General features: G+C 38.2%; 1 protein-coding gene across 1 annotated transcript in view; it reads left to right on the top strand.

The window, feature by feature from the left end:
* The window catches only part of UNC13C (unc-13 homolog C), a 402,369-nt gene that overhangs the window by 57,884 nt on the left and 318,995 nt on the right, over positions 1-25,490 (top strand). The window contains exons 3-4 of the mRNA XM_065558178.1: positions 157-179; positions 725-789. Coding sequence (XP_065414250.1) covers positions 157-179; positions 725-789 — 88 coding nt within the window. The remainder of the gene's footprint in view (positions 1-156; positions 180-724; positions 790-25,490) is intronic.

The raw sequence follows: 25,490 nt of genomic DNA on the forward strand, positions 1-25,490 counted from the left end.
AAGAAAACTAAACATATATGTTACTCAGCTTCTGTTGTTCCTTTCATTTCTACTTTAGCAAGCTAGAATTATAGGAGTTATGAAAAAAACTTTACACGTTTTCTTGGAGACTGTTTTATCTAACCTTTATTCCCCCTCTTCCTGGTTCTCTTTCAGATAGCAGTTCTGTGGATGAAAAGGTTTAAAATCACATATTTCCTTAAGGGGTTGTGTATTTTGTTGATGTTTGTTTGTGACTTATTTGATCTGTTTGGTTCCTTCATTTTAGTTGTGAAATGTGCATGTTTCCCAGCTTTCCATTCTTTTGTTCTCCTTTGAGTGTATTCCAGATGTGTTGCATTTATAAGCAGGGTAGCCTCACTGTTGTGCTTATCTTATAAAATCATAGTTGCCAACACAGGGGTCTGCTACTGTCAAACTTGGTGTCTGGATTTTTGCCTCTGACTAGTTATCATCTACACTGCACATACTCCGGGATTTAAAGGGCAGCCATACTTGGGAGGCAATATCTGATATCTTCTCCGGGGTTTTACCAGTGTTTTTCACTAAATGCTGAATGCTAATCACATGTATTTCAAAGCAAAAATTAATGTAGCTTTGGCCTGGAGCTGACCCTGCTTGACATTTTTCATATTAGGTGTTATATGTACGATGCAGTTAAATTCTATCCAAAATCTCTTGGCAGAAACTGAGTAACTAAGCTTTTTTTTATTCTTCATTAAAGGCTCGAATAGTAAGTGGAAGTTCTTTGGATGCTTCCAAGTTTTATGCAATCCAGGCATTTGGCGGGTAAGTACAGTTATGACCATGAAGTTTGTTATATATGCAACGCTGTTTCTTAATATTATTCTTAATATCACTCTCTGAAGTTTATAATTGTGTTCAAATGTCCTGAGAAAATTGAACTTTTGCATTGTAACAGGAATATGAAATAATAGATTTCACTGTCCTACATCTTTTCCATAAGTCCTCCAAGACCAAAAGAAATTGATGAAATGTTCAGCTGGACAAGTTCACCAAGAATAAAAAAATTCTGTTCTTTCAAATCTGTATATATCAAATGTTCTTTTCAAACCCATACAGTGTATTACAGCCTTAAATCTGCATTTCAGGAAACTGACTGGCTTTGCAATATGCTTCTAATATTTAAGATCAAGAAAATGACAGGAAAAATGTGTTGTCTTGTTGCTGAAGAAAATGAACATGGCAGCTTACACATTTAAGTCTATCTTATTCTTGCTGGAGTCATCTTAAATTCCAGTCTAGGGACTTCCTTCTCCTTTTCCTTCTGTCTTGAATCCCATTCTTCACTTCACGAGTTGCATACCTTTTCTTTACAAAAAGTAATTTTACTGTGAAAGCATATGGATGCTGTATATCAGCTATACACTTCAAACTATCAAGAATTATACATTGTTCTCCTGCTAGTGTGGGCAGGCAGTTTTCCATGGTAACATTCTGCTTCAGATGTAAGGTACTGAGACAAAATTAGCTAATTTACCTTAAATGTTTCCCTTTGCTCTTCTTTGAGTTAAACTATATGATGTAGCCTAGATACCATTATTTTTTCACTTCAATTTCCTCTGCCCTCTTTTCTGGATACAAGGGAATAATTGAACTGCAGTTCATTTGTTTAATGTATTTCCCAGAATGCTGTAGAAGAAATAATTACAGTTACACTTAACTGCAGTAGTTAATTTTGTTTAGTTTACTTTATTATTATTATTGCTAGACAACTCTGTACAGATAAATGAGCATCATCTAACTTTGAGTGGATTAGGTAATTCCTGTAGTCTTTATCATGCTTTAGAAGTTTTTTTTTTCTTTTGGGGCTGGTAATCATTCCACCAAGACAACAAAAAATAGTAGTGAATGTTTAAAAATACAAATCATTTTAAAAGAGCAACATCAAGGACAATTATTTTTGTTTATTTGAGGGAAATGATATATTTAAGTTGATTGATAACAGGTGAGATTTTTGTCAGGACCATATCTCCTAATCAACCATTCTATCTATTTCATCTAATCTAATCTAATCTACCATTAGCCAAAACATCCTTCTTCTCAGATAGGGTTTCCAGTGCTCTCCTGCACTTGCTCTTCCCATCGCTCTGAAATTCTGTAGGAGCTAAAAGCAGTACGTATCTGATGAGACTTTTGCTTTTGATACAAAGTCTGTCTCAGTCCAGAGGCCTGGCAACACATTGGCTATGGAAGACCCCAGGGTACCTCAAAGGTGGAGACTAGCTTAGCATGCCCAGATCTCTGTCCACAATGACCCTGCTTCTAGATACCATCTCCAGTTTCAGAGCTCAGTAGGTTGACAAATTATCTGATAGGTCACTAGCCAGAAGATTTAGCCTACTTGTTGGCAGTGCTCAAAGAACTTAGGCCTGGAGTGGGTGGAGAGTTGAAGTATCTTGGAAGTTCCAGACGTGTAACAATTTGGAGAGATAAATAAAGGTGCTCAATTTTTGTGTGGACAATGTTTAAAAACAATCAGTCTGTGCAATTATTGCACAATTTTCAGCTTCATTATTTTGCAGCAGAGGATTGATGTATTTACAGTAGATGACAAAAATGCCAAGATATTAAAAACTTATAAAAATGAAGAGGAGAGATCTCTAATGCAGAGGCCACAAAACTCTTGACCAAACAAATCATATGCCACCAGTCTCATAAATGTTTGCTATACTGGACTTTTAGAGATATTTAATTCACTTGTTTCTTTATTCTCAGCAGTATTTTGAGTGTTGGACAGCTTCCTACATTCACCATCTGGATTCTATGATCTTTTAGGCTGTATATAATTTTTCCCTGTGTTAATAGGACTACAGTAGGGCCTTGCTCTGTTTGTATATTGGAGATTATTGATGCTCGCCGAGGTACCACTTGGAAGTAAAACTGTTAGAGAGATCATATATTTTGAGTTTTGACTGATATTAGTTTTGCAGTTCGATCTGGGAGAAATTCATCCTTAAACAAGTTGAGAAAACTCCCATTATTTTCTAGATTTATGTGTGTGGTCATAGTAGTACAACTTCTACCAATTTCTTTCATATCATAAATATCTTGTTTTTTGGTGGGTGGTGTGAGCAGATCTGGACTGGATTGTTTGATGACTAAAACAATACTTTGTCTAGTATCTGGGCCTACAATTCAGTGTTGTGATGTTGTTTATTTGTTCTAGTTGCTTCATCCTGATTTCCATATGCACAATGTTTACCTTATCTGAAAGTATACTGATTGTTTTTTCTGCATAGGAATAGTATTATCTGAAGGAACTTTTTTTCTGTTGACACATTAGTGTCCTAAATACTTATCCTAAAGATTATTCCATACTGAATTAATTCTCCATGAAAATATTTACCATAAATTATTCACCAGTATGTCTGTGTTAATGTAATTCTTGTAGTAGACCCTTCATTGAGTAGGTGTACTGTCATCAAGAGGTTAGAATAAAAAGAAAGCAATAGGATTGCAGTAAATTGTGTCATTGTGTACCATAAGGTATCATGTACATCATAACACAGAAGCTGATGCAGGCACACACCCCACCCATTTAGAGGTTTTGGATTTACTTTGCTTTTTGAAGTTGTAATTAATTGAACAATAATGGACAGGGGTTTGCTGGAGCATCACATGATAGTTGCTTGCACTTAGAATAAGTGCAAATCAGCCACACAAAGAATTCAGCATTGTTTATCGTCGGTGTTACTTTATCCATTTCATGTCCTAAGAATAAACAATCATGATTAATGCCTGAGCAGTGAAATTGTTAGTGAATTTCCCCAGAATTTTCGTCATCATTATTATTAGTATACTCAGTGCCAAATATAATAAATAATGCTGATGGGAGGTGGTTGGGATCCCCAAATAAGTAATTTTAATCAATAGATATGTTACTTATAACTAAATGTGTATTTAGCATCTCTCTGAAACAAGTACAGTTTCTTAGGATTTGCAGTTCAGAAACTTCTGTGTTTGTAGCCTCTTATTTCTCATTCATATTAATATCATATCTGAAATGTTACAAGTACATAACTAATATATGTATAAAATATACTTTAATAAAACTGAAGTTAATTTATAATTCTCTTCATTTTCTCTTCTTTGGCACTGATCGTGTAGACACACATGGGCTTAATTTTCTTCATGTGAGTGGTCCTACTGAAGCCAGTTGAACTGCTTATGTGTACAGGATTAAAGATTCATATGAGGGTTTGTAGGATCTGTGCCTAAATTTGCATACTTTGTACATTTTTTCCCTGGCTCCTTTATCTTATGCACCTTCATTACTTGTTTGGAAGTCAATTTTTTCGTTTACTGATACAGAATAACTTCCTTTGCTTATGAAGTAGGTCTTTCACCATTTTGAATAGTGCTATGAACCATTCAGGTGCCACTTAATTGCAAAGCATGCTCAGAAGATTTGTATTATGCTGATGTACGGCACTTCTTTAATTAACTTTAAAAGTGATCATATTTTCCCACTCTTGACCTCCTTTGAGTCTAGTCTATGTAGTTCATCTCCATGGCATTCACTGCTTCGGAAGTGTCATCTATTAACAATTTGTATGCTTCAGCTAATGGCTAAGTATTATATGGATTAATAAATAAGTGCTTAGCAGCTTTGGAAATTCACAGTTCCTGATACTAAAGTGTTAATTTTGAGAAGCAGTGTTGGCTTTTTTGTTTTGCATGTTCCCCTCCTCTTAAATATTCATCTCTGCACTCATCAATTGGAATCATGCTGTCACTTATCAGTGCAGATGGATGAACTATTCATAGCAAATAATTTATTCCGTGAATGTAGCCCTTCTTTGCGGTTTGTGAATTTTTTATCCGACATTGATTTAACAAACGTGTTCATGATTCAGAAGTGTTGGACAAACGTATACAAACGTACTTCAACCTAAGGGATGTTCATGAACTATTTGGTCTTCAGCTATTTGCTATTTGTTGTGGTATGTGAGTGGTCACATAGCTCACATGGTATTGTTTCTGCTCCTTGATTGGGTGGCTGAAACTTTTATGAACAGAATGGGAAATTGGAGATTTTAAGGTGGCGATGCAAACACACATTCTTGCACAATCACAGTCACACAAATATTCAAGACTTTTGCTTTCCACAAATATCCTTCGGAACAACACATCTCTTGTGCTGAATGTTCACAGAAAACAAATGTAAGTGGTTGTGAATACTGTCAAATGTTTTGGTTTGAAATTATGTGTTTGAATACTTTCCTGAAGTATTTCCCCAGCTCTCATTTAGAAAGCGATGTGGGAGTTCTTAGGTTTTGGCCTTTCTCAAGTTTTGTGGTTTTATTCTAATGAGAATGTTTCACTTGTTCATTGCATATGAAGGATGTGTATTATTCTTTTATTTCTATTGCTCATTTGGGCCAAAATAATATCCTATTATATGTTTTTAAAATTCAGCTAGCATCCTGCGCTGCAGAGATTTATTTTAGTTATTTTAATTGAGCATATGTATCCCCTGTGTCCATAAAGTTGTTTACTCTTGATATGTAGATACTTCTATGTATGGAGCATGGGAATTTGTTTGTGTTAGAGATGCTGTGGGTACTTGCTCTGAATTGCATGTACAACAAAGCAGAAAGTTATTTGCCAGTCCATGGGAAGGGGGTGAGTATTTTGTTATTTGCCCCCTTACCTACCCATAGGCCTGTTACCATTTCTTCACTGATCATACTTTTCACTTATATCTCCTCTTCAATTTACTTTTTTGGAAGATGTTTTGCTGATGTTGAAATGCTAATTCACAAAGAACATTCTTCCTGAATCATTTTACAGTTTGGCCTAATCCATTTTGGAGTTTGGCAATGGTGCACAGATGTAGCAATGCACTGACCTTTATACATTTACCTTTTCTTAGATGACATCTTGAATATGGTGAATCTTTAACTTATTTGATTTCCATTGTGCTTGCAGCTCCAATATAAATATTGGAAGGCCTAGAAATATCAATGAGTATTTTATAGAGTCATAGCATGCTACATGTGTACCAAGTGACCTAACACAGCCTGTGATACATAGAAGGTCAGACTAGATGATCTAATGGCCCTTGCTGGCCTTACATTCTATTAAACTATGAAACAGATACAGAATATAACTTGAAGTTTCTATTCTATCTCAGATATTCAAAACCTTTATTTTTTTGGACCAGAAGACTGAGTGCTGTTCTTTCTATATCAGGGATGCAGTCCCATGCTCTGGGTGTCCCTAAACCTCTGACTGTGATGCTAGGACTGGAAGACAAGGGATAGATCACTAGATAATTGCCCTGTTCTGTTTATTCCCTTTGAAGCATCTGGCATTGGCCACTGATGGAAGACAGGATACTGGTCTAGATGGACCGTTGGTCTGATCCACTATGGCCATTCTTATGTCATATGTACAGTTCCTCTGGTGAACATCGTGTTTAATGGTCCATAGTCTCTCACACACAAATACTGATGCTTCTTTGTTAGACTTGGCAACTGCATTCTTTATGTTGGCACTGATAATTTAGCTATTTAATTAAGTATTTTCTTGGGGTTTTTTCCAATGAAAAGTGCATCATATGCAATCTAATTCAGTATATATTAACTATTACAGGCAGTTTTCAACAGAACTATCCAAGGATTAAAAATATAATAATAGATGTCAGGGTGATTTTAAAGTCTGTTCTTTACAAGTGTTAGGTGTATCCTTGTCTCAGTGCATGAGGAAAAGGCATGAAGTATGTTGTTAGGCATAAATCTGAAGGCTGAGTGCCATCACTGTATGTAGGTATGAATTACTAGAGCCGTGTTCTTTCTATAGATAATCTTTTATGAGAAAAATGTGATAATATCAAATATTTTTTAAATAGCAGTGTGAAGTGATGAAACTCATCAGTTAAAAGTCCGGCAGTAAATCCAGCACAAGTCACAACTTAAACTTTGATTTTTTTCAGCAATGAATTGTGCTATATTGCAGACCTGGCTCAAAATTTTTTGTTAGTCATTTAAAATTCATATCTTTCTCCTAGCTCTTGCCCTCGTTACAGTATCCTTTTATGTAACATTCCTCTAGATTGCCAACTTTCTGTGCTGATAAATTACTATCTGTGGGTGAAATTCTTCGTTTTTACTAGAGAGGAGACAAAACTGAAACATGATTCGAAACTATCCCAAACTTCAGGGTATTTAAATTTGAAACCCCAGATTCAAACTCACCCTTATGTTTCAGTCAGATGCAAAACCAGAAGGAGCTTCTTTTCAGGTTTGGATATTGCTAGAACTTTTCCAGATTGGTTGTAATGCAGTACTGCCACTGACTCTGAATCAAAACTCTAGCCCAAATATAGCACTATAGCCCAAATAAACCTGATCTGGATCCAAACACTGTTTCTTTGTTAGGGTTGCCATGTGTCCAGTTTTAACTGGAACACCCGGTCGAAAAGGGACCCTCCCCAGCTCGGTGAAAATGAGTGAGTGAATGAGTAAAGGTGGGGGAGTGAGTGTGTTGGAGGGAGGGGGATGGAGTGAGCAGGGCGTGGCCTCGGAGAAGGGGCAGGGCAAGGGTATTCAGTTTTGTTCCCTTAGAAAGTTGGCAACCGGTTCTCTAATATTTAATAAAACAGTGTGCTGTACTTCTCCATTTATTTACTGAGATCAGTATGAATTCTAAATTGTGATTAGTGCAAAATGAATCTGTTTTTTAAAAGCCAATTTTTTTCTACCTTGCTGTTTCACCAGTATGTGATTTATTTATTTTTTTAAATCGTGTTTCTAGTGCTGTGTTATAGGTATTTATTTACCTTTATTTGAGAAAGGACAATAAAAATACAGTGGCTGTAAGATTTGCTAGCAGAGCCATTGCTCCGCACTAACCCTGAAAAAATACTTTCTACCGTGTCTCAGCTGTGCCTCTTAAGAATCTCTGAAGCTGTCCATCCTTTTCCTTTTTGGCAGGCATTAGATATTGCTAGCAGTGTTATCAATGCAAATAGCATTGCAATATACATAAAAATAAATATGTAGTGACATTTAAGCATTTCCTTAAAAGTGCTATCAATCACTGTCCAACCCTAGCAACCTGCTTCTCTTCACGTCAGGAGCACATCTTAGTGTTCATCATTACATTATGAGAAATGTTTAGGAGCAGCCAGTTGAGTCCCATGTTTCAGATTTACTCCCTCTCTAGAGACCCTGGGTTTAAAATCTATGTTCTTCAGGCTTCTGCTTCTTTTTTTCCTTTGTTCCCCTCTTTCTTCCTCTATCCCCTCCGCACACACACACACCTTTTTATGTTGTTACTTTTCACATTTTGCTGTCATTTTCCTCCATGTTTTCTACCCCTTCTACTGTCTTAAAAAACTTGGTAGCTGCTTTTTATAATAACTCTTCTAGAGTGTTTCGTCTCTTTATTTCCATGGGAATGAACAGGCATTTAAAAATGTGCACAACAGTGGATCTAAGCTGATATAGAGTAATGTGAAAAGAGCTCTCCTATAAAATACTGACCCACTCTGTTCCATCCAACCTCTCAGGCAGAACTTGAGGACGTCTATTCTAAGCCTAAAGTTAAGTCCTTGTCCCTTTGCAAAGCATAAGATCTTTGGTGTCACTAGGGGAGCATTGTTGAACAGGTATAGAAAGTGCAGAGGTGGTGTAAAGCCCAGGTCATGGCCCAACACATGCCTTGCCCAGCAGTGTCCTTCACATGCTGACTGGTCCTTTTAAGGGAGTTGGGCTCAGCCTTGGCTGTGATCTAGTAATTTACCTCAGCTGATCCTGATCTGGACTCATTTAAAATGAGTGATCCCAGCCATGGAAGAGTCCGAGAGAAGGAAGAGAATTCAATGAGGGGAGGAGATTCAGGAGAGAAGAGGCAGGGAGTCCCTACTCTCTAGGAAGGGCCTGGTGAAGGCAGGCAGAAAAGGGCCACAGGGATGGAGTTGGTTCCTGTGTTGGGCCCTGGAAAAGGGGCAGGGCATAGTGAGATAGTCCTGGAGGTCAGCATTCCAGGGGAGGAGCAAGGAGCTAGGAGGACCTAGGGAGAAGCCTGGAAACCAGAGGGAGAGGCTGTATTAACCACAGGCTACTGGAAAATATCACAAGGGGCTTGGAGATAGTAAGAGGTCCAGGGAAATAGTAGCACATCTGAAGGAGCTGACCCAGCTGTTCAACACAAGGTCCCTGGGCTGGAGCTCAGAGCAGAGGGTGGCTCTTGGTTCCCCTACCATCCCAAGGAAGGGGCATAAAAACCCCAACACAAAAACTATTAAGCCCAGATGAGGGTGAGGACTGAGCCAAGAGAATGAGTTGAGGAGTAGCCCGAGAAGGGATGCATGGATCTCTGGTAGGGATGTTGTTACACCAGAAGGGGTCCAGAGAAGATGCATTTTATTCAGAGGGCTAAGTCATGGATGAAACAGACCATCAAAGGGCCAAAAAGGAGCTCAACATGGATGTGAATGCTCCTCCAGTCATGACCAGATGCCAGGGGATGCTGCGGTGGTGAGTGGAACCACTTACATCCCTGGTCTCAGGTTGGCAGCACTGGAAGCTCAACTCCCTTGCACTTCCCAGTACCTTGAACCTAACTATGACTACCTCCTCCGTGGGTGTGTTTGGGAATGTAAGTGGCTCCCTTGGCCACCATCGTGCACACACCTGGGATGGGCTGTACAATGTTCCTTGAATCTCAGGGTCTGTGAGATGATGAGGGAAATTCCAGTCAAGTACCCTCCCCTGAGAATGCCATTGCCCCAGTTCCAGACATACACATCTAGTAACGTCTCAGCTCAAGCATTCAAACTGATCTTAAATATTGTGTTAGATAATGGGACTATTTCTAAGATTCCCAGAAAACAAATCATAAAGAGCAATGTAGATCAAACCCATTACCTTGAATTGCACCCAGGACTCTTTGGATAAATCGGAAGTCCATGCAATCAGTGAGCTATTCAAACCTGTGGATGCTTCTCTAGTAGCTCTGAATTAGCTCCCTGTGAGCCTTCCCTTTCCTCCCTGCAACCTATGTCTCTCAAATAACCTCCCTCGTCTCTCCTTTTTTTCACTGCAACATTCCAATAGGTTCCCATCCTCTCTTCTTTCCCCATGAATCTCCAATAGGCTCCTCTCTCCTCCTGTCTCACGAACCTTCAGGAGGAAGGCTGTGGCTGTTTTGTGTCTCCTAGAGTATGCAAGGTTTGAATTCACTGGATGTACAAAGTGAATTATGACACTCTCAGGAAGGAGATGTAGAGAATTCACGGGAGTATTCGGAGATCTAATGGAGTATTGTTGGGAACACTGGCTCTGTAGGAAGGTTGATGGGTAGAGATCCATGGGTTATGGGAAATGAGAGAGCCATATGCACATTGGTGTTGAGGAGAGAGGGAGTCTTTATGTGAAGAAATTAAAGCCTGAAAGAAGTTTGGTGTTTGAAGGAATAGGAGAAGGTTCAAATGGAGTCATTTCTTTAGAACGGCTTCTCCCATATCTAGGTTTAATTAAATCAAGACCTCTAAGAAAATGATTAACCAAAAGTGCTTCAAACTCTGCATTAGCTAATAGGGAAGAGAGGGGCAAGCACATAATGTTTCTGCTACTACCACATTATAGGCAATATTTCACTATTGATAGGCATTAAACCACATGTCTCAGTAGTCTGCTGGTAAAGACACTGCTTCAGATAATTCACTCGCCCCTACTTGAGTTTCGCCATAAGGAACTCATTAATTTCTATCAAGGAAAACAGATATTTTTGTCAGCCTATTGGATTCTTACAGGAAGGGTTCCCTTTATGATGAAAATAGCTGATAACATCTTGCCTTTTTGGTCTCATGCTGTTTTGTCATTTATAAGTTGATCCATGAAAATGTCTCCTGAGTAATCACTGTACAATTAGAAGTGGATTGGAAATGTTGTAACTGGGAATGCATATTAAACAGTAAGGATGCTTAATGCAGATATGCAACAGAAGAGATTTTAGGACACTAATTTAGGTTAAAAAAATCAACATTTACTATGTCTTCTCACTTTAATTAGCAATTGTCTCTCACATTCTTATTCTTTATCTAATTCCTTATACAAATGCTTCTAATTGCTCCTATTTTTGCCTATGTAAATTGTTCATTCTTTATCTGATACAACTGCATACCTCCCCCTTCTTGTATTTGGCACTGACTCAGATATTCTGCTAACATCCTTCCATTCTGTTCCCTTCCAAATATTGTATTTGTATTTCTGTGAGATTCCTTCTCATCATAATTTCTAAGTTTCTATATTTATTTATTTTTTGATTGAGATAAAACAGCCTGTATATCACTTTTTGTTGTCTCTTGCCATACATGCTGCATTTATATTGTATAATATATAACATAATATATTATCTTTATAATAAAGTTAATCAGAATATTTCTCCACTAATCCCCAGATCATTTCTCTTGTCCAGTGTTTTCAAGTCTGTGACAATAGAGTATAACCCTCTCCTTTTTTTAAAAAAAGTATCATTCTCCTAATAACTATTTTCACATTGTTTTACATTTCTGATTCTAAGCCCTGCCAGAATCCAGAATTGCAAAAATACAGATCTAAACATTTCAGATCCTCTTGAATGCTTCAAATTTCTTTCTAATAATGGGTTAAAATGAGCCACTTTGTGTATCCCTAGTATCATTAGTTTATTCTTAAGTCAGTCAAAATGCTTGCCCCACCTGCTTGGTCGTTGTCCATAGTTCCTCAATTCTTTTTTCCCCTTCCAGTATATTCTCACACTTGTGCTTGTTGGTATATGTATATAGGTTTGTAACCATTTAATTAAACCAACCTAATTCAAAATCCTTATATTAAAATATCTCAGTGGTAGTTTGATGGCAAACTTCTTTTTGCGTACCTCATATGTGTGATTCTTTTAAATTATCAAATATAAGAGAGAATTATATTCAACAGGCCAAATTCTGCTCTTTGTAATGTCACAGATTGACAGGGGAGTGCTACATCCCTGGTCTTTAAGCATTCTGCTGGGAATAACCCCTTTAGTGTGCAAGACCTCAACGGTCCACACTTCAAGGGCAGGCCACACAGCCTCAGTGACTCTGGGACTGGGCTCCAGTACTCCCTGTTTCCCACCGTGGGCTCCTACAGCAAGTCCACTTTAGTTCAAAGTCATGCAGACACTTTACCTTCTTGGGGAGCAGTGTAACCTGGTAAGTATTTGCAGTGAAGCAGGACAGCCTTTTCAAAGCAACGTGGCATTTATTAGTCACCTGGAATACAGCATGAGAATGTCGCTGGGTTAGCATTGAAAAGCCGAACTTAAGACAAAGTCCATATTAGTAGAAGCAGTGGCTTCATCAGGCCATGATTCTCTGAGGCCCATCTGCACTCTCTCTGACCTTGATTGTCTCCCAAGTGTTCCTGTGTGACCAGTTCTTAACACAGCCAGCTGACTCCTCATCCCTTTATTCTGCGCTACAAACATGTTCTGTTCAGCTGACTGGTTTAGTAGTCATTATGTGTTAATGTTCAGTCAATGGGGCTCCCATTGTCTCTTCCAGATCCTCCATTCTTATGTGTTGATTCTGTTCAGTCCATGTTAAAGTATCTGGTCTCACACCAGACCACACACCATCTCTTTTCTCATGTGTCTCAAGGTACAGAGTGGATAGGTTTGCTAAGTCAGACATAGAGTTCATAAAAATATTACAAATAATTCCCTCATTTGCCACATTTACATCTGCTCTACCTCATTTCAAACTAGTCCTTGCTGTTGTAAGTGATGAGTAAAACATATGGAGAACTTTGCTACCAGAGCATTTAGCTTTAACAAATAGTATTAATATCAAAAGCAAAAAGTACTTTAGAGTGTCTGAGAGGAAGTGAGATTTAAACAGGAAAGTATCAGTATTGGATTTAGAGGGATCTGACTTAATCTAAAATGTGATTGTATCAATGTAAAGTATTCTGTGGAGAGCTATTATACATGCAACAAGATTTTTCATATTCCGTGACAAAGAACTACTTCTGCCAATGGAAACTTTTAATAAGTTGAAATATAAATCCTTTCTATAGAGCAGTGTAGCTGCAGCAGTGTTCAAAAATGGCATGATAAGAATTGAGATGTTTCTGTGCCTATCTGATAGGAATGTTTATATTGTACACTCAACAGTGAAAGTAAGCGTTGAGGAATTCAATTGCACTGTAGATTAACCTTTGAGAACTGGACTGAGATGAAAAAATTGCTACACTAGGAGACTGGTTTTATTAATGTAATTTTAGTCTTTGAAGATCCCAACTCTCATGTAGCCCTAACCTTCTGAGTTCTTCAGGGGCAGACTTCATCCATTGCCATGGAGGGGGCAGATTCTTCCCACACTCGTGATGCTACTTGATGATACTAATGTGCTCATGTCATCTAATGCTAATCCTGACACTGATCTCAGAGGTGGAGTTTCTGCTCTAGGGAATCAAGAGGAATCAGAATGTGTAACCTGATCTGTCTGTGTACCTGGAAAAACACATTTGATGACAAATTAAACTGATCTGAAATAAATAGACATATGTTATTCAATACTGTGTGCAATTCTGGTGTCTCGTGTTTAGGAAAGATTAATTCAAACTGGAACAGGTGTGGAGAAGGGATACTAGGACGATCCAAGGAATGGAAAACCTACCTTATGAAAGGAGACTCAAAGAGTTTGGCTTGTTTAGCCTAACCAAAAGAAGGCTGAGGGGAGATATGATTGCTCTCTATAAATACATCAGAGGGATAAATATCAGGGAGGGAGAGGAATTATTTAAGTCAAGCACCAACGTGTTTCTAGTTGGATATAAACTGGCCATCATCAAGTTTAGGCTCGAAATTAGGCGAAGGTGTCTGGCAATCAGAGAAGTGAAGTTCTGGAACTGTCTTCCAAGGGGAGCAATGGGGGAAAAAAACCTAACTGGCTTCAAGACTGAGCTTGATAAGCTTATGGAGGGGATGGTATGACGAGATTGCCTACAATGGCATGTGGCCCATTGGCGACTGCCAGTAGCAAAAATCCCTAACGGCTGAGTTACTACAGAGAATTCTTTCTCAGGTATCTACCTGGCAGGTCTTGCCTGCATGCTCAGGGTCTAACTCAGGAGTGGGGAACCTATGGCCAGATCCAGCCCACTGCTTCATTTCATCTGGCCCACGGCAAGCCTCCATGTCCCGGGCTGGAAACCCTTAGCCTCAGCACCACCAGCCCCCCAACTGCTGGGCTGGAGCCGCGAGTGCCAGTTTGCCCCGTAACTCAGACAGAGGTTAGGGGTCTATTTCAGGAGTGGGTGAGGTTCTGTGGCCTGTAATGTCCAAGAGGTCAGACTAGACCATGATGGTCCCTTCTGACCATAAAGTCTATTACTCTAATAAACCTTATTCATGTCAAGAAAAGAGGGAGAGATTGTAATGAAGTTCTTGTCCCTTTAGGCGCTCTGTGTTCCTAGTTGAGTTGGGTAGGGACCAGATTTTCCATTTCCTAGGAAATTCCATGATTTAAATTTTTTTCTGTTCCAAAACAGAATAAAAAAAAAATTAAACATTTCCCACAAAATATAGCGAAAAAAAATTTATTTCAATAACATCAAAATATTTCATTCCAATTTAACTTCATTGTATATATATAATATAATATAAATTTTAAAAAGTAAAACAAAAAAATCATTTTGAAATGGTAAATCAAAATGTTCCATTCCAAAAAAGGTCAAAATAGAATGTTTTGACGTTATCTGAATACTCTGTTCCATTTTTTAACAGAATTTAATTTAATTTGGCACACTTCCACTAACCATTTTGCTTCTGTTAAAACAGCATTTTCTAATGGGAAAAAAATTCTGTGAAAATTTCCAACCAGCTCTCATTCCTACAGCATGTTTTGTTGTTTTGCAGAACTTAGAGCCAAGCTGACTTCTATCAGAAATTTTTCCTCAGGTTAATAAAGTAATCTTGAGTTACTACTGGCCTCCGAAAACAATGAACCTTATTTTGAACTCATACCTGCTTGTGTTGTTTCATTTACTCCAATGGAATACTACTAATGATTTACACCAAAATCAGGCCTATTATTTTGCCTCCAATGTTTATTGTTATAACTAACTATATAGTAATAAGCAACAGAGGGTCCTGTGGCACCTTTGAGACTAACAGAAGTACTGGGAGCATAAGCTTTCATGGGTCAGAACCTCACTTCTTCAGATGAAGTGAGGTTCTAAACCTCACTTCTTCAGATGAAGTGAGGTTCTGACCCACGAAAGCTTATGCTCCCAGTACTTCTGTTAGTCTCAAAGGTGCCACAGGACCCTCTGTTGCTTTTTACAGATTCAGACTAACACGGCTACCCCTCTGATACTATATAGTAATAGAAAAGGTGGGAAATACTTAAGCAATATCTGAAATAAATTGAGTTATGCAGTATTGTTGAAAGTTTTATAGAGCAAGTCACTAAAAATAGGCAGATTCCCCAAAAATGTTATGAAACACCCCCCACACACACACACACACGCACAATCTCCCCCTAAAACCAAAATAAAAAACGTTTTTCCAAAGAATATGTTCTCTGGAAAGGTTTTCTGTCACTCTGGAAGATGGCAATTAGATATTTTTAGACCATTTGATATCCATTCTACAGTAGTTTCATTTAGCTTTAGGCTTCTTCTATGTCTTAGCTACAGTTACAAATATTTTGTAATCACAAACAAAGACACAAGTAGTGGTGAGCAATTTCCTGTGTTTCATCGGTCTTGCTGTAGGCCTTGTCAGTATTTTCCCATATATGATGCATTAGTCTGTTTGCCATATAGTCTATTTGAAATATTCATTGCAAGGAAAAAGAGGGGAAAAAAGTCTCAGAAAATGACTTGACACTTGAAAAATTATCTCTGAAGATACAAAACAAAGAGAGCACTAAGTTATATATTAAGGCTCCTCAATCAAATACACTTAAACCCAGAGAAAGAGATATTTTCTTCATCCTATCATACAGTGGATATTTTCAATATTATAAAAATATCCCAAATCTTAATCTGATGTGGCATAAAGATAATATTCAGTGGGAAGAAGATATCTTGGAAGTTGGAAGGCTTTATTGAGAAGAATAACAACTTTTTCACCCAGGCTTGAAAGAACCTTGCCATAACTTCAGAAGTATATTTAGACCTGTGATGGGGTAAAACCCTAAAACAGGATAGAACAGGTTAAGAGCTAATTAGTTACATGTATTGCACCTGTGTTATAATTAGTTGTTTCTCTGCCAGAGCAGTGGGACTAGGAGATACCAGAAGATAATTTAACGAATACCTGAACCTCATAAAAGGGAGAAAGTTCAGTCTGAAGGGAGGAACCACAGGGAGTAGAGAAGCTGGGAGAAAAGACTTTAGACTAGCTGAGAAAGAAGATTTGAAGACAGAATGCAGAGGAAGGGCTGATTTCTTGAGAGACTTTGGATATTAGTTTCAGCTTCTGTTACCTTGAAAGGGATCTCAACTCAGCCAGAGGCACTGAATTGTGCATAGCAGCAGGTGGCCTATGTGGGCCCTGGAGATGAAAACCCATGAAGCAAAGGATGCTCTGATGTTGAGTGCACACCATAAAACGAGCTTGTTAACTTTTCTTTGTAGATTTCACCTAATAGGTAAATTGAAAAATCATAGGATAAGCTTTGGGAAAGACCTGTTAGGACATCCAGACCATCTCTCTTCAAATGCAGGTTTGTCAATACAGTACCCTTTCTAGTGTTTTAATGTTGTCTCGTTATAAATGTCACAAGCAATGAGTCTTCTGTGAGTTCCCTTGGGAGCCATTCCACAGTCTAATGGAACTCAATGAATTTCACAACCTTCATGGATCTCTTAATTTCCTCCTATTATTTTTCTTACAACCCTTCATATCACCCTTAAATAATTCTTATACATCCTTATATTTGTGGATTGTTGTTCTATCCCCTCAGTTACAGCTCCTTTCCAATGTCATGTCTTACCCAGGCTATACATACTCTGTTCCTGATCTTGATCATTTTTATAAATCTCCTCTGAAATCCACCAGGGTCTTTGGTTTGGCCATTTTAGGGACATTTTGGACTACAAATTTTGGAGCCAAAGTCATGTACATTTCTCATATTAGGAACCTCTCCAGTTTTATTAAAGATTTTTATTTACATGAATTTTACTCCTGCTTCTAGGACTGGCATTATCAGTAATTATTGCCATACTCTCAGCCTCAGCTTGATATATTTCCATTCATCATTTACCCTTTTTTATTGTCTTTCATCCAGTTTTCAATCCAGATAGCAGAGTTCTTGTCCAATTCAGTTGGAATTAATTTTTCAGGCAAGAAATTGAGGTTTTAGATCTGACACTGAAAGCCTGCAAGTAGCTTTTAAGAATTGCATGGTTTTGCATTCTGAGTACTTCATCTGATCAAGTATAACTAAGGAGAACATAGGTTAGCTTCCACCTGTTTATAAACTGAGGTTTCTAGATTTTCCTTGTTACTTCCACTTCAGGCATAGGCACATTTAACCAGGCTTTAGGGTTCCATTGAGTCATTCAGAAAAGTCATCATCTTCGCTTCATTTTCACATTCTTTTAAGTAATGCAATATGCTTAACTATATAGTAGATAGATGAGATAATGGCAGCTACAAAGCCTTTAAGAGTTAGATCATGTCTACACTGGGGATTTGCCCTGATTACAGCCATTGAAGACTAGTCACTTTTATAGCTGCACCAATGAAAACCCCTAGAACTTTACTTGAAACCATGGTAAGTTGTACCAGCATACAAATTGCACTTTACAACATATTATGCTGTTTACACTAGAGGGCACCAAAGCAACTACACTTCTGGCTGGCCACCGATGGCTGATATTGAGGTATATCCCAATTTATACAAGGCCTGGATTCTCAATGTTTAACCATGATCTTCAATAGATATGAGGTTAGTTGGCCACCGACTCACTGAATAAATAAGGGCAGAATATGTGCTTTTTGAAATTGCATTTCTTCCTCAATTTAAAGACCTAGTCAGATCCTGTAACTTAGACTTTTAGCATTCATTTAAGAAATAAGTAGTTTAGAATTACTTTCATCTGCTTTTAGTACTGATAGGAGAAACTAGTGATGGGTAGGAACTTTTTGACATTGCCTTATGTCACTGAAGCATAACAGGAAAGGTTTTCCGATTAAGCATACAACTTCAACTGTGCAACAATCTCTACAATGCTTCAGCAATGAATTTTCTAACTGAAATCCCAAATTCTTCACAAGAGTAATTTCTTTGAAAAGAGGGAACTTCTCTCATCATATTAATTTTGTAGCATGTTGTTTGTGGAAACACAATGCTGTAGTCAGTAGTGATTCTTCTAAGACAAGTTATTCGCAAAAACAGAAAATTTTGCTAGTTTTGTTGTGGCAATCACACTAATTGAATCTGCAGCTAATGTTGACAGAATCAGAGAATTTGTTAACAGAGACTTATCAGAATCACTATCTTTTATAATGTCAGGGTCATAGATGCTGGATATAGGGGTGCGGGGGTGCTGTTGCACCCCCTGGCTTGAAGTGGTTTATATTATATCCAGGGTTTACAGTTTGGTTCAATGGCTCACCACACTCCCACTATACACATTGTTCCAGCACCCCTGGTCAGGGTCTGCTCTAATAAAATTACTGCACGTTCAGAGAATTATATTTTTTTAGTGTTTCATAGATTTCATGTTAGACAGCATAGGTAGGATTTGCAGAGTATTGATAAGAGAGTTAAGTCTCATTAGAGAAAGGTTCTTGGATCATTGGAGATATCCATATCCAAAATCCTTAATTCCCCAAAGTGTGTACAATAGAACAGCCTGAAAAATTTGTATTTAGTTTCCATTCTCTTTATCAACGTTTCATCACTTATCATTTCCCCTTATTATTGATTTCATCAATGTTATATTTTCTTCCATTCAAAGCTGTTTTATTAGATGTAAAGCTGGAAAAGCATTTTATATAGTAAATATTTGTAGTACACTTTATTTATAATAGTGTCCATCATTAATGGGATGGGCCCTCATATAACAATTTTGCCTCTTGATCACCTTTTGATGGCTAGGGAATAAAGCTTAGATGGGAGGAAGTTTCTTTTCATAGAATTTCCCACACATAGTATATTAATAACTAAGGGGAAAAAAGTCTAACCTCCTACTTCCTCCTACACCCTACTCTCAGTAAGTGAGATTGGACCAAGCCATGCTTTAAAAAAATCTAATATATTAGGTTAGGAATCACTGAAGGGCAAAAATCACTAGTGAACTGCCAGAGGAACATTTAAGTATGATTAAAGGCTAAATTCTGCCACTGTTCCTCTTCTTGAGTAGTGTAGCAGGGCTTACATGCTGTGAGTTCCTGTCCTGCAGTTGTCTCCATTTCCCTTCTTCTCTAGTTAAGAAAACCACACACTGTGGATGTTTTCTCAATCACGCTACACTTTTGGGAAGTCTGGTTTATTAATGTAAACTTCAAAACATCATAGAGCTTCTACCCAATCTTCCTGTTTGGCTTACAACCATTGCAAGGTTCTTGACCTGTCTGTGCAGGGCCTTTCTACCAGCAGGTTTGCTCCCCCTTGAGACTTCCTAGCTGGCTTCTGCTCCCAGAAAGCTTGCACTCAATAGGTTGTCTGACTAGGAGCTAAGGAGAATCTCTCCATATACCAGCTCACGCAGATCTCCTGTTTCTTTGAGTCTTTGTCTACTGAACTCAGGCTGCCATTTGTGTCTGCCAGCAGGTATAGTTCTGAAACACATGCCCCCTCATCATGTGACCTCTGGACTCATTCCCTTTACCTGCAAAGGCAGACTACACCTGGCACAGGTGAGGCTGATCCCCAGCCCTTTTAAAGGGCCAGTTCATATTGTGACAATCCCTTACTCTGCAAGTTGTTCCACTGGAATCAAGTGCTAGTCAATGAGAGAAAGAACAGCAGAATCTGGTACTAATTAATACAATAATATCCACTGTACCTAGTTAAATATAGTATATAGATATGCAACAATTTTGATTTATTATATTACCAATTTATTCATAATTAAACAGTCAACTTGACAGTATCTTCCTTTGTTATTCATTGATCTCAGCCTTTATGTATTAGAGTAGATGTCAGTTACAATACTATAAAAATAGTGGTTATTAATGAATACACAATCAAACCTTTAGATGTCTTGTAACAAATGGCATAGCTTTGACTGTTATTTATTGTTAGCAGTGTTTGTGGTGCTTCACAAACTTAAATAGGTGAAATAGCTCCTGTTCTAAGGAGCTTAGAGTAGTGTGCAGATATACACAGAGGAATTCACACGTATATAACAGATCTGCTATAATGAAGGCAGTTCAGGAATCTTATGGATGCCCTTGATGAAAAACATTGCAAAAGCAATGTGTTAAAGAGCTGTGATGTATGGAATAAACAACAAGCAACTATGAATTACAGCACTCGGGTCACATAATGAATCGTCTAATTCTACTGTGTTGTGTATACCTGCCTGCCAGAATTCTATAGTAAACTATCATTTCTTTCCATTGGATCTTTCAAAGGCAAGTTGTCTTTTTCTCCATCATCAGTCTCCTTAACTCAAACCTTAACTTTGCTCACAAAGGAAGAAAAATTAACCATCCTCGAATTCGAGCTTGTTCTTTTCTCACACACCACCAAAGGCTCTAATCCCTGGTGATAGGTGCTCAGATGCTACAGTAAAGGGTGCATTGTAAGAACCTAAGAAACATCAAACAGAATAATAAATGCAACAGATCCTGCAACCCGTACTTAAATAAGTAGAGCTTACTAGCATGAGTACTCCTTACCCAAATGAGCAATCCCATTCATGTTAATGGGACTGCTCACAAATAATGAATAACCATGAGAATAAGGCTTGCTTGACTCGAGCCTTTAGTCTGCCAAATGCTTATCAGAGGTATTACCTTATCTTTACCCTGCCTTTACTTAGTTTCTTCTTCATACCAGTAGGCCACATCTTGGTCCCATTGAAGACAATTTTGTGACTGATTTAAATGGGAAGGATTTGACTCTTAATCACTTCTCTCAATGATTATTGCTCAGGCTGGTTATTTGTCCTGGCAGAGAATGGGGAAAGTCATGGCTATTGTAGTTAAAAGACAAAGTCATGGCACACATTATTTTAATTGATATCGTGTTGTTTAAATATAGTCTTTATTTTGCATGAAAAATCCTTAAACATCAATTAATATTTATCTAACATTTTAAAACAAGTTAAAAAAAATAAAAAAGCCCCAAACTCACTGCTCTGAACATACATAGGGCCAAAATTAAAATTCCATGGAGGATTCTTGCTTATAAGTGGACTAGCCAGAGTGACAAAGATCATTTCTTTTTAGGAGAAGTTGCTTGTTTTTGTCTTGGAAGTCATAGCAGTGACAAGCATACGGTTTCTACTAAGGACTTCATTATTACTATTGATTTTATGTGGAAGGGGCTCAGACAATATGGTGATGGGCAGCAGTATAAACCTCCTTACTTGAAACCTTACAGATCCAGAATAATGTGGCTAGACTCCTTACTTGGTCCAGAAAGTTAGATCATCTGAGCTTTTATAATATATGACCTTGACCTGCTTATCAGCCACTTCCAATCCAATTACAAGTTACCTTCCTTGTTTTCAATCTTTCTCCCTCACCTCCCTGATTTCATATCCACCCACTCCATTGCTGACTTCTTTGCTTATTTCCTCCTCTTTTAACCCCAATCACAATTTCATATGTCATTCATTGGGCCTAATCCTGATTCTGTTGACATCATTAGAATTCCAGTTAACTTTGATGGGAGCACACATAGGAGCCAAACATCAGCTCTGTGGGTTGGGAAAGAAATTGTTCAGGATTCCCCAAAGCACATCCTGGTTATTTAGTCTCTTTGCTGGGATTAATATTTGTCCCTAAGTAAGTAGAATTCATATAGAAAGTGGTAATAAAGAGTGACCAAGATTTTCAAAATTGAATGCCTAATATTAAGCTCCAAATTCTATATTTAGATAAGTGGCCTAATTTTCAAAAGTATTTAGCACCCCACAGCTTTCCCTGACTTTCAGTACCTTTGAGTTACATAAGCCATTGTTTGTGTTCAGGATGACAAGAGCAGCACAACAAAAAGATCTAAGGGACAGCTTTTTAAAGATAGCGGGAGTTTCGCTGAAAGTTAGGCACCTAGGTGCTTTTGAAAATACCAATAGGGTTCCTATATGCATCTTTAGGCACCTAAATAACTTTAAGAATCAGGCCCAATGTCCCTGACAGTGTTTAACTTTAATGAGTCGTTGGTGATTTGTTGACTAAAATAATGCTATGTTTTTACTAGAATGTATAAAAGAATTTATATTTTGGATATGCTTCAACAGGAACTTCTAATTTGAGGAAAATACCTAAGTCTTTTTATAGATGGACAATCAGTTGTTTCATTTTTATAGTTTATTGCTACATGGGGTGGGATTAAATTTCTGATGTATGTAGCTTGAAAAATCTGAATGAGAACCAGCAGTATAAACAGACTCAAATGAACTGAATCAAAAAAGTTGTTATACCTGAATCTCCAAATTGTTGTTTCTAGTGTTTTTACATGTGTTTTACGTGTGTGTGTGTGTGTGTGTGTGTGTGTGTATATATATATGTACACACACACACATAAAATTTTAAAGGTTTCTCCTTCTAGTTAGATTACAGGTGAATTTGGTTTGAGATGGGCACTGCTATGTGAGAATTGGATGCATTAAAGAATTGTTGGGGGTTTTAAGACATTGTGGACTCCTCTTCATTTGGATACCCAGATGTTGCAATACTGTTTTTAATTAACGTTATCCCTTGCTGTTCCAAGATATTGATAATGTTATGATTAGATGCTCAGATAGTCTGATGATGAGCACCATAGAAAACCATATTTATGAAGATAAATTGAGTGTAGCATCTGGTTATGGTCTGGCATGTATCATGTCGGAGGTCTCCATCCTGCTCTTGCAGTTGTTTCTGTCTTAACTCATATGTTCTTATAAACCTTATGCAAACCATTTGCCATTTTACCAATTTGGTCCTGTTTCATTAATATCTTTATGATACTACTGAGGCAGCCCATTTACAGATTTGTCAAGGGTAGCATCAGGGTTTCCAAAATAAACCTTTGCTGTTACTATTATATTGTAAGAACCGTACTAAGGAAGCAATGGCCAAGACAAAGATGTTTACCCCACCTACAATCATCAAAGTCAGATTTCCCTCTTATACTAGTTTTACAGCAGTGTGAGCCCATTGATTTCAGTGGGGTTACTCCTGATTTACATTGGTGTAAGTGAGAGGAAAGTCAGGACCCATATTTCCTGAGAATAACAACTTTGCCGTAAAAAGAAAAAAAGTTTTAAAATTAGCATATAGCATTTCAGATTTTTTGAAAAGTAAACTATAGAGACTTCCAAAAACAACAACAACAAAACAGGGAACTGAAACTCTGGTGCTTTGGTGAGCTTTGCCCCAAACTACCTGAAAGTCAGCTTCACGCCCGGTAGCAGTGCAGAGGGCATGACGGGTAAAGGGGAGTGGCCAGAATTTTCTTAAACCTGGGTGGTCCCCAGCTGCTGAAATGGCCTAAAGGCCCATTAAGCAGCTGGCACAAATTTTTTTTTTTTTTTTTGGCCTCAAAGCACGGTGGTGGCTGCTCTGACAATTTTTCCTAAAATACTTAATTAACTTGAGGCAAAACAAATAAATATGCACATCAAAATCATTGTAATTTATTTATTGCTAGCTAGTAAGTCTGCTGCTGTGAAAAGTGATATTTGTATGTTTGTTAGTATTTTTACAGCCTCCCAGCTAGCTACTAAGTCTGCTGTGAAAAGTAATATTAACAAACATACAAGTATCGCTTTTCACAGCAGACTTACTCAGTCCTGGCAAGCCCGGGGACAAATTAAGCCCTGGAGGGGGAGGAGGATTGATAGCAGCAGGGGTCAGGGGTGTTGAGGGGTGAGGGTGGCAGCGGGGAGCCAGAGCCTGAAGCCCAGGGACCGGGGCCCCAGGAAGGAGCTTGAAGCCCCGGGGCCATAGCCCAAAGCCCTGCAGCCAGGGGACGGGGCCCTGCAGCCAGGGGACGGGACAGAGCCTGAAGCCCCCTGGCCAGGGCCCAGGGACAGAGCCTGAAGCCCTGTGGCCAGAGACTGCCATCCCAGGGCTGAAGCCTGAGTGCTCCCCCCCACCCCCCCAGCTCTGGCCTATTCCTTGGAACATAGTCCAGCATTCTCCGGTCCTAGCATCAATGGAACTCAAACCCACCTTTGTATCATGCCCTCCTGAGCTAATTAAAACTGGCATTGGGTATGTATTAACATACTCTACTACATCACAAATTCACATATCTAATCCCATAATATCATGTGGATATGTATGCATATATATAATACAAATGGAAAACACACTATATAAATTAAGTTGCCCAACACTGCTTCACACTTGGTTTATTCTGGAAATTAATTTTAAGAATACAAGTCCTTTTACCCATATCACTCTTCTCTCGCTCACTCACTTTACATAATTTGAATTGATATATTTCCTCAATATCGCCCATCCTATCCTATCCTGAAACTTGTATTGCTGCTTTTCACATAGTGTTGAATTAGGTAGAATAATGTCTGTTCTGCAACTGAGGGATTTGACTCATTTTTCCAGTGTCTTAATGTGATATTTTTAGTTCTTATTAAGGCTCCTTTAATCCAAATTTGATTTGCAGAGGAAGTGCTAGGTAACTCTTTGGTGGCATTTTAATATACAGAGGACCAGGAAAGCTGTAAATCCAGTCTCATAATCTTTTTTTATAGTGCTACGTTTTCTTTTTTCCCTCCCAGCTTTCATATACAATGTTGCAGCTCATAAACATGTTTTTTATTTCCAACCCACCTTGTACCTATGGCATAAATTAATGTATTGCTACATGGGGTTGAATTAATGCTTCTCGGGGCATTTTTAAGGTGGCCCGTCAGACTTCGTAATCCCAGTAATTAACTTCCATTATTCCATTCTGTTTTATGTTTCCAAGGGCCAAATCATTAGTTACGGTGTGCCTTACATTATGTTTCAGTATTGCTGAACATCTTATCACCCCCTTTCCCCTCCCCTTCCCCTGCTGCCCAGCTGAAGTAAATTGTGGCATCTGTAAGTTCTGTTAAAATTAATGGAGTTTTCTGTGTGCCAGGACTGCGATATTCATGAACTGAGTACCTGTTTGGAGTACATATTCAGGAAATGATCTTCATGCAGTTAAATACAAAATGATGGGGGTGAGACTTCTAGGTTTCTATCCATTAAGAATTGTCATTCCCGCCTCCTCCTCCCCCCCCCCCCCCCCATACTACAAACAAATCTATCCCAAATCTTCTGATTAATGTTGGTTGAGAGATTTTTGGACTACCTACATGAAAATA

The sequence above is a fragment of the Chrysemys picta genome, chromosome 10, assembly GCF_011386835.1.
Source record: "Chrysemys picta bellii isolate R12L10 chromosome 10, ASM1138683v2, whole genome shotgun sequence".
NCBI lineage: Eukaryota > Metazoa > Chordata > Testudines > Emydidae > Chrysemys > Chrysemys picta.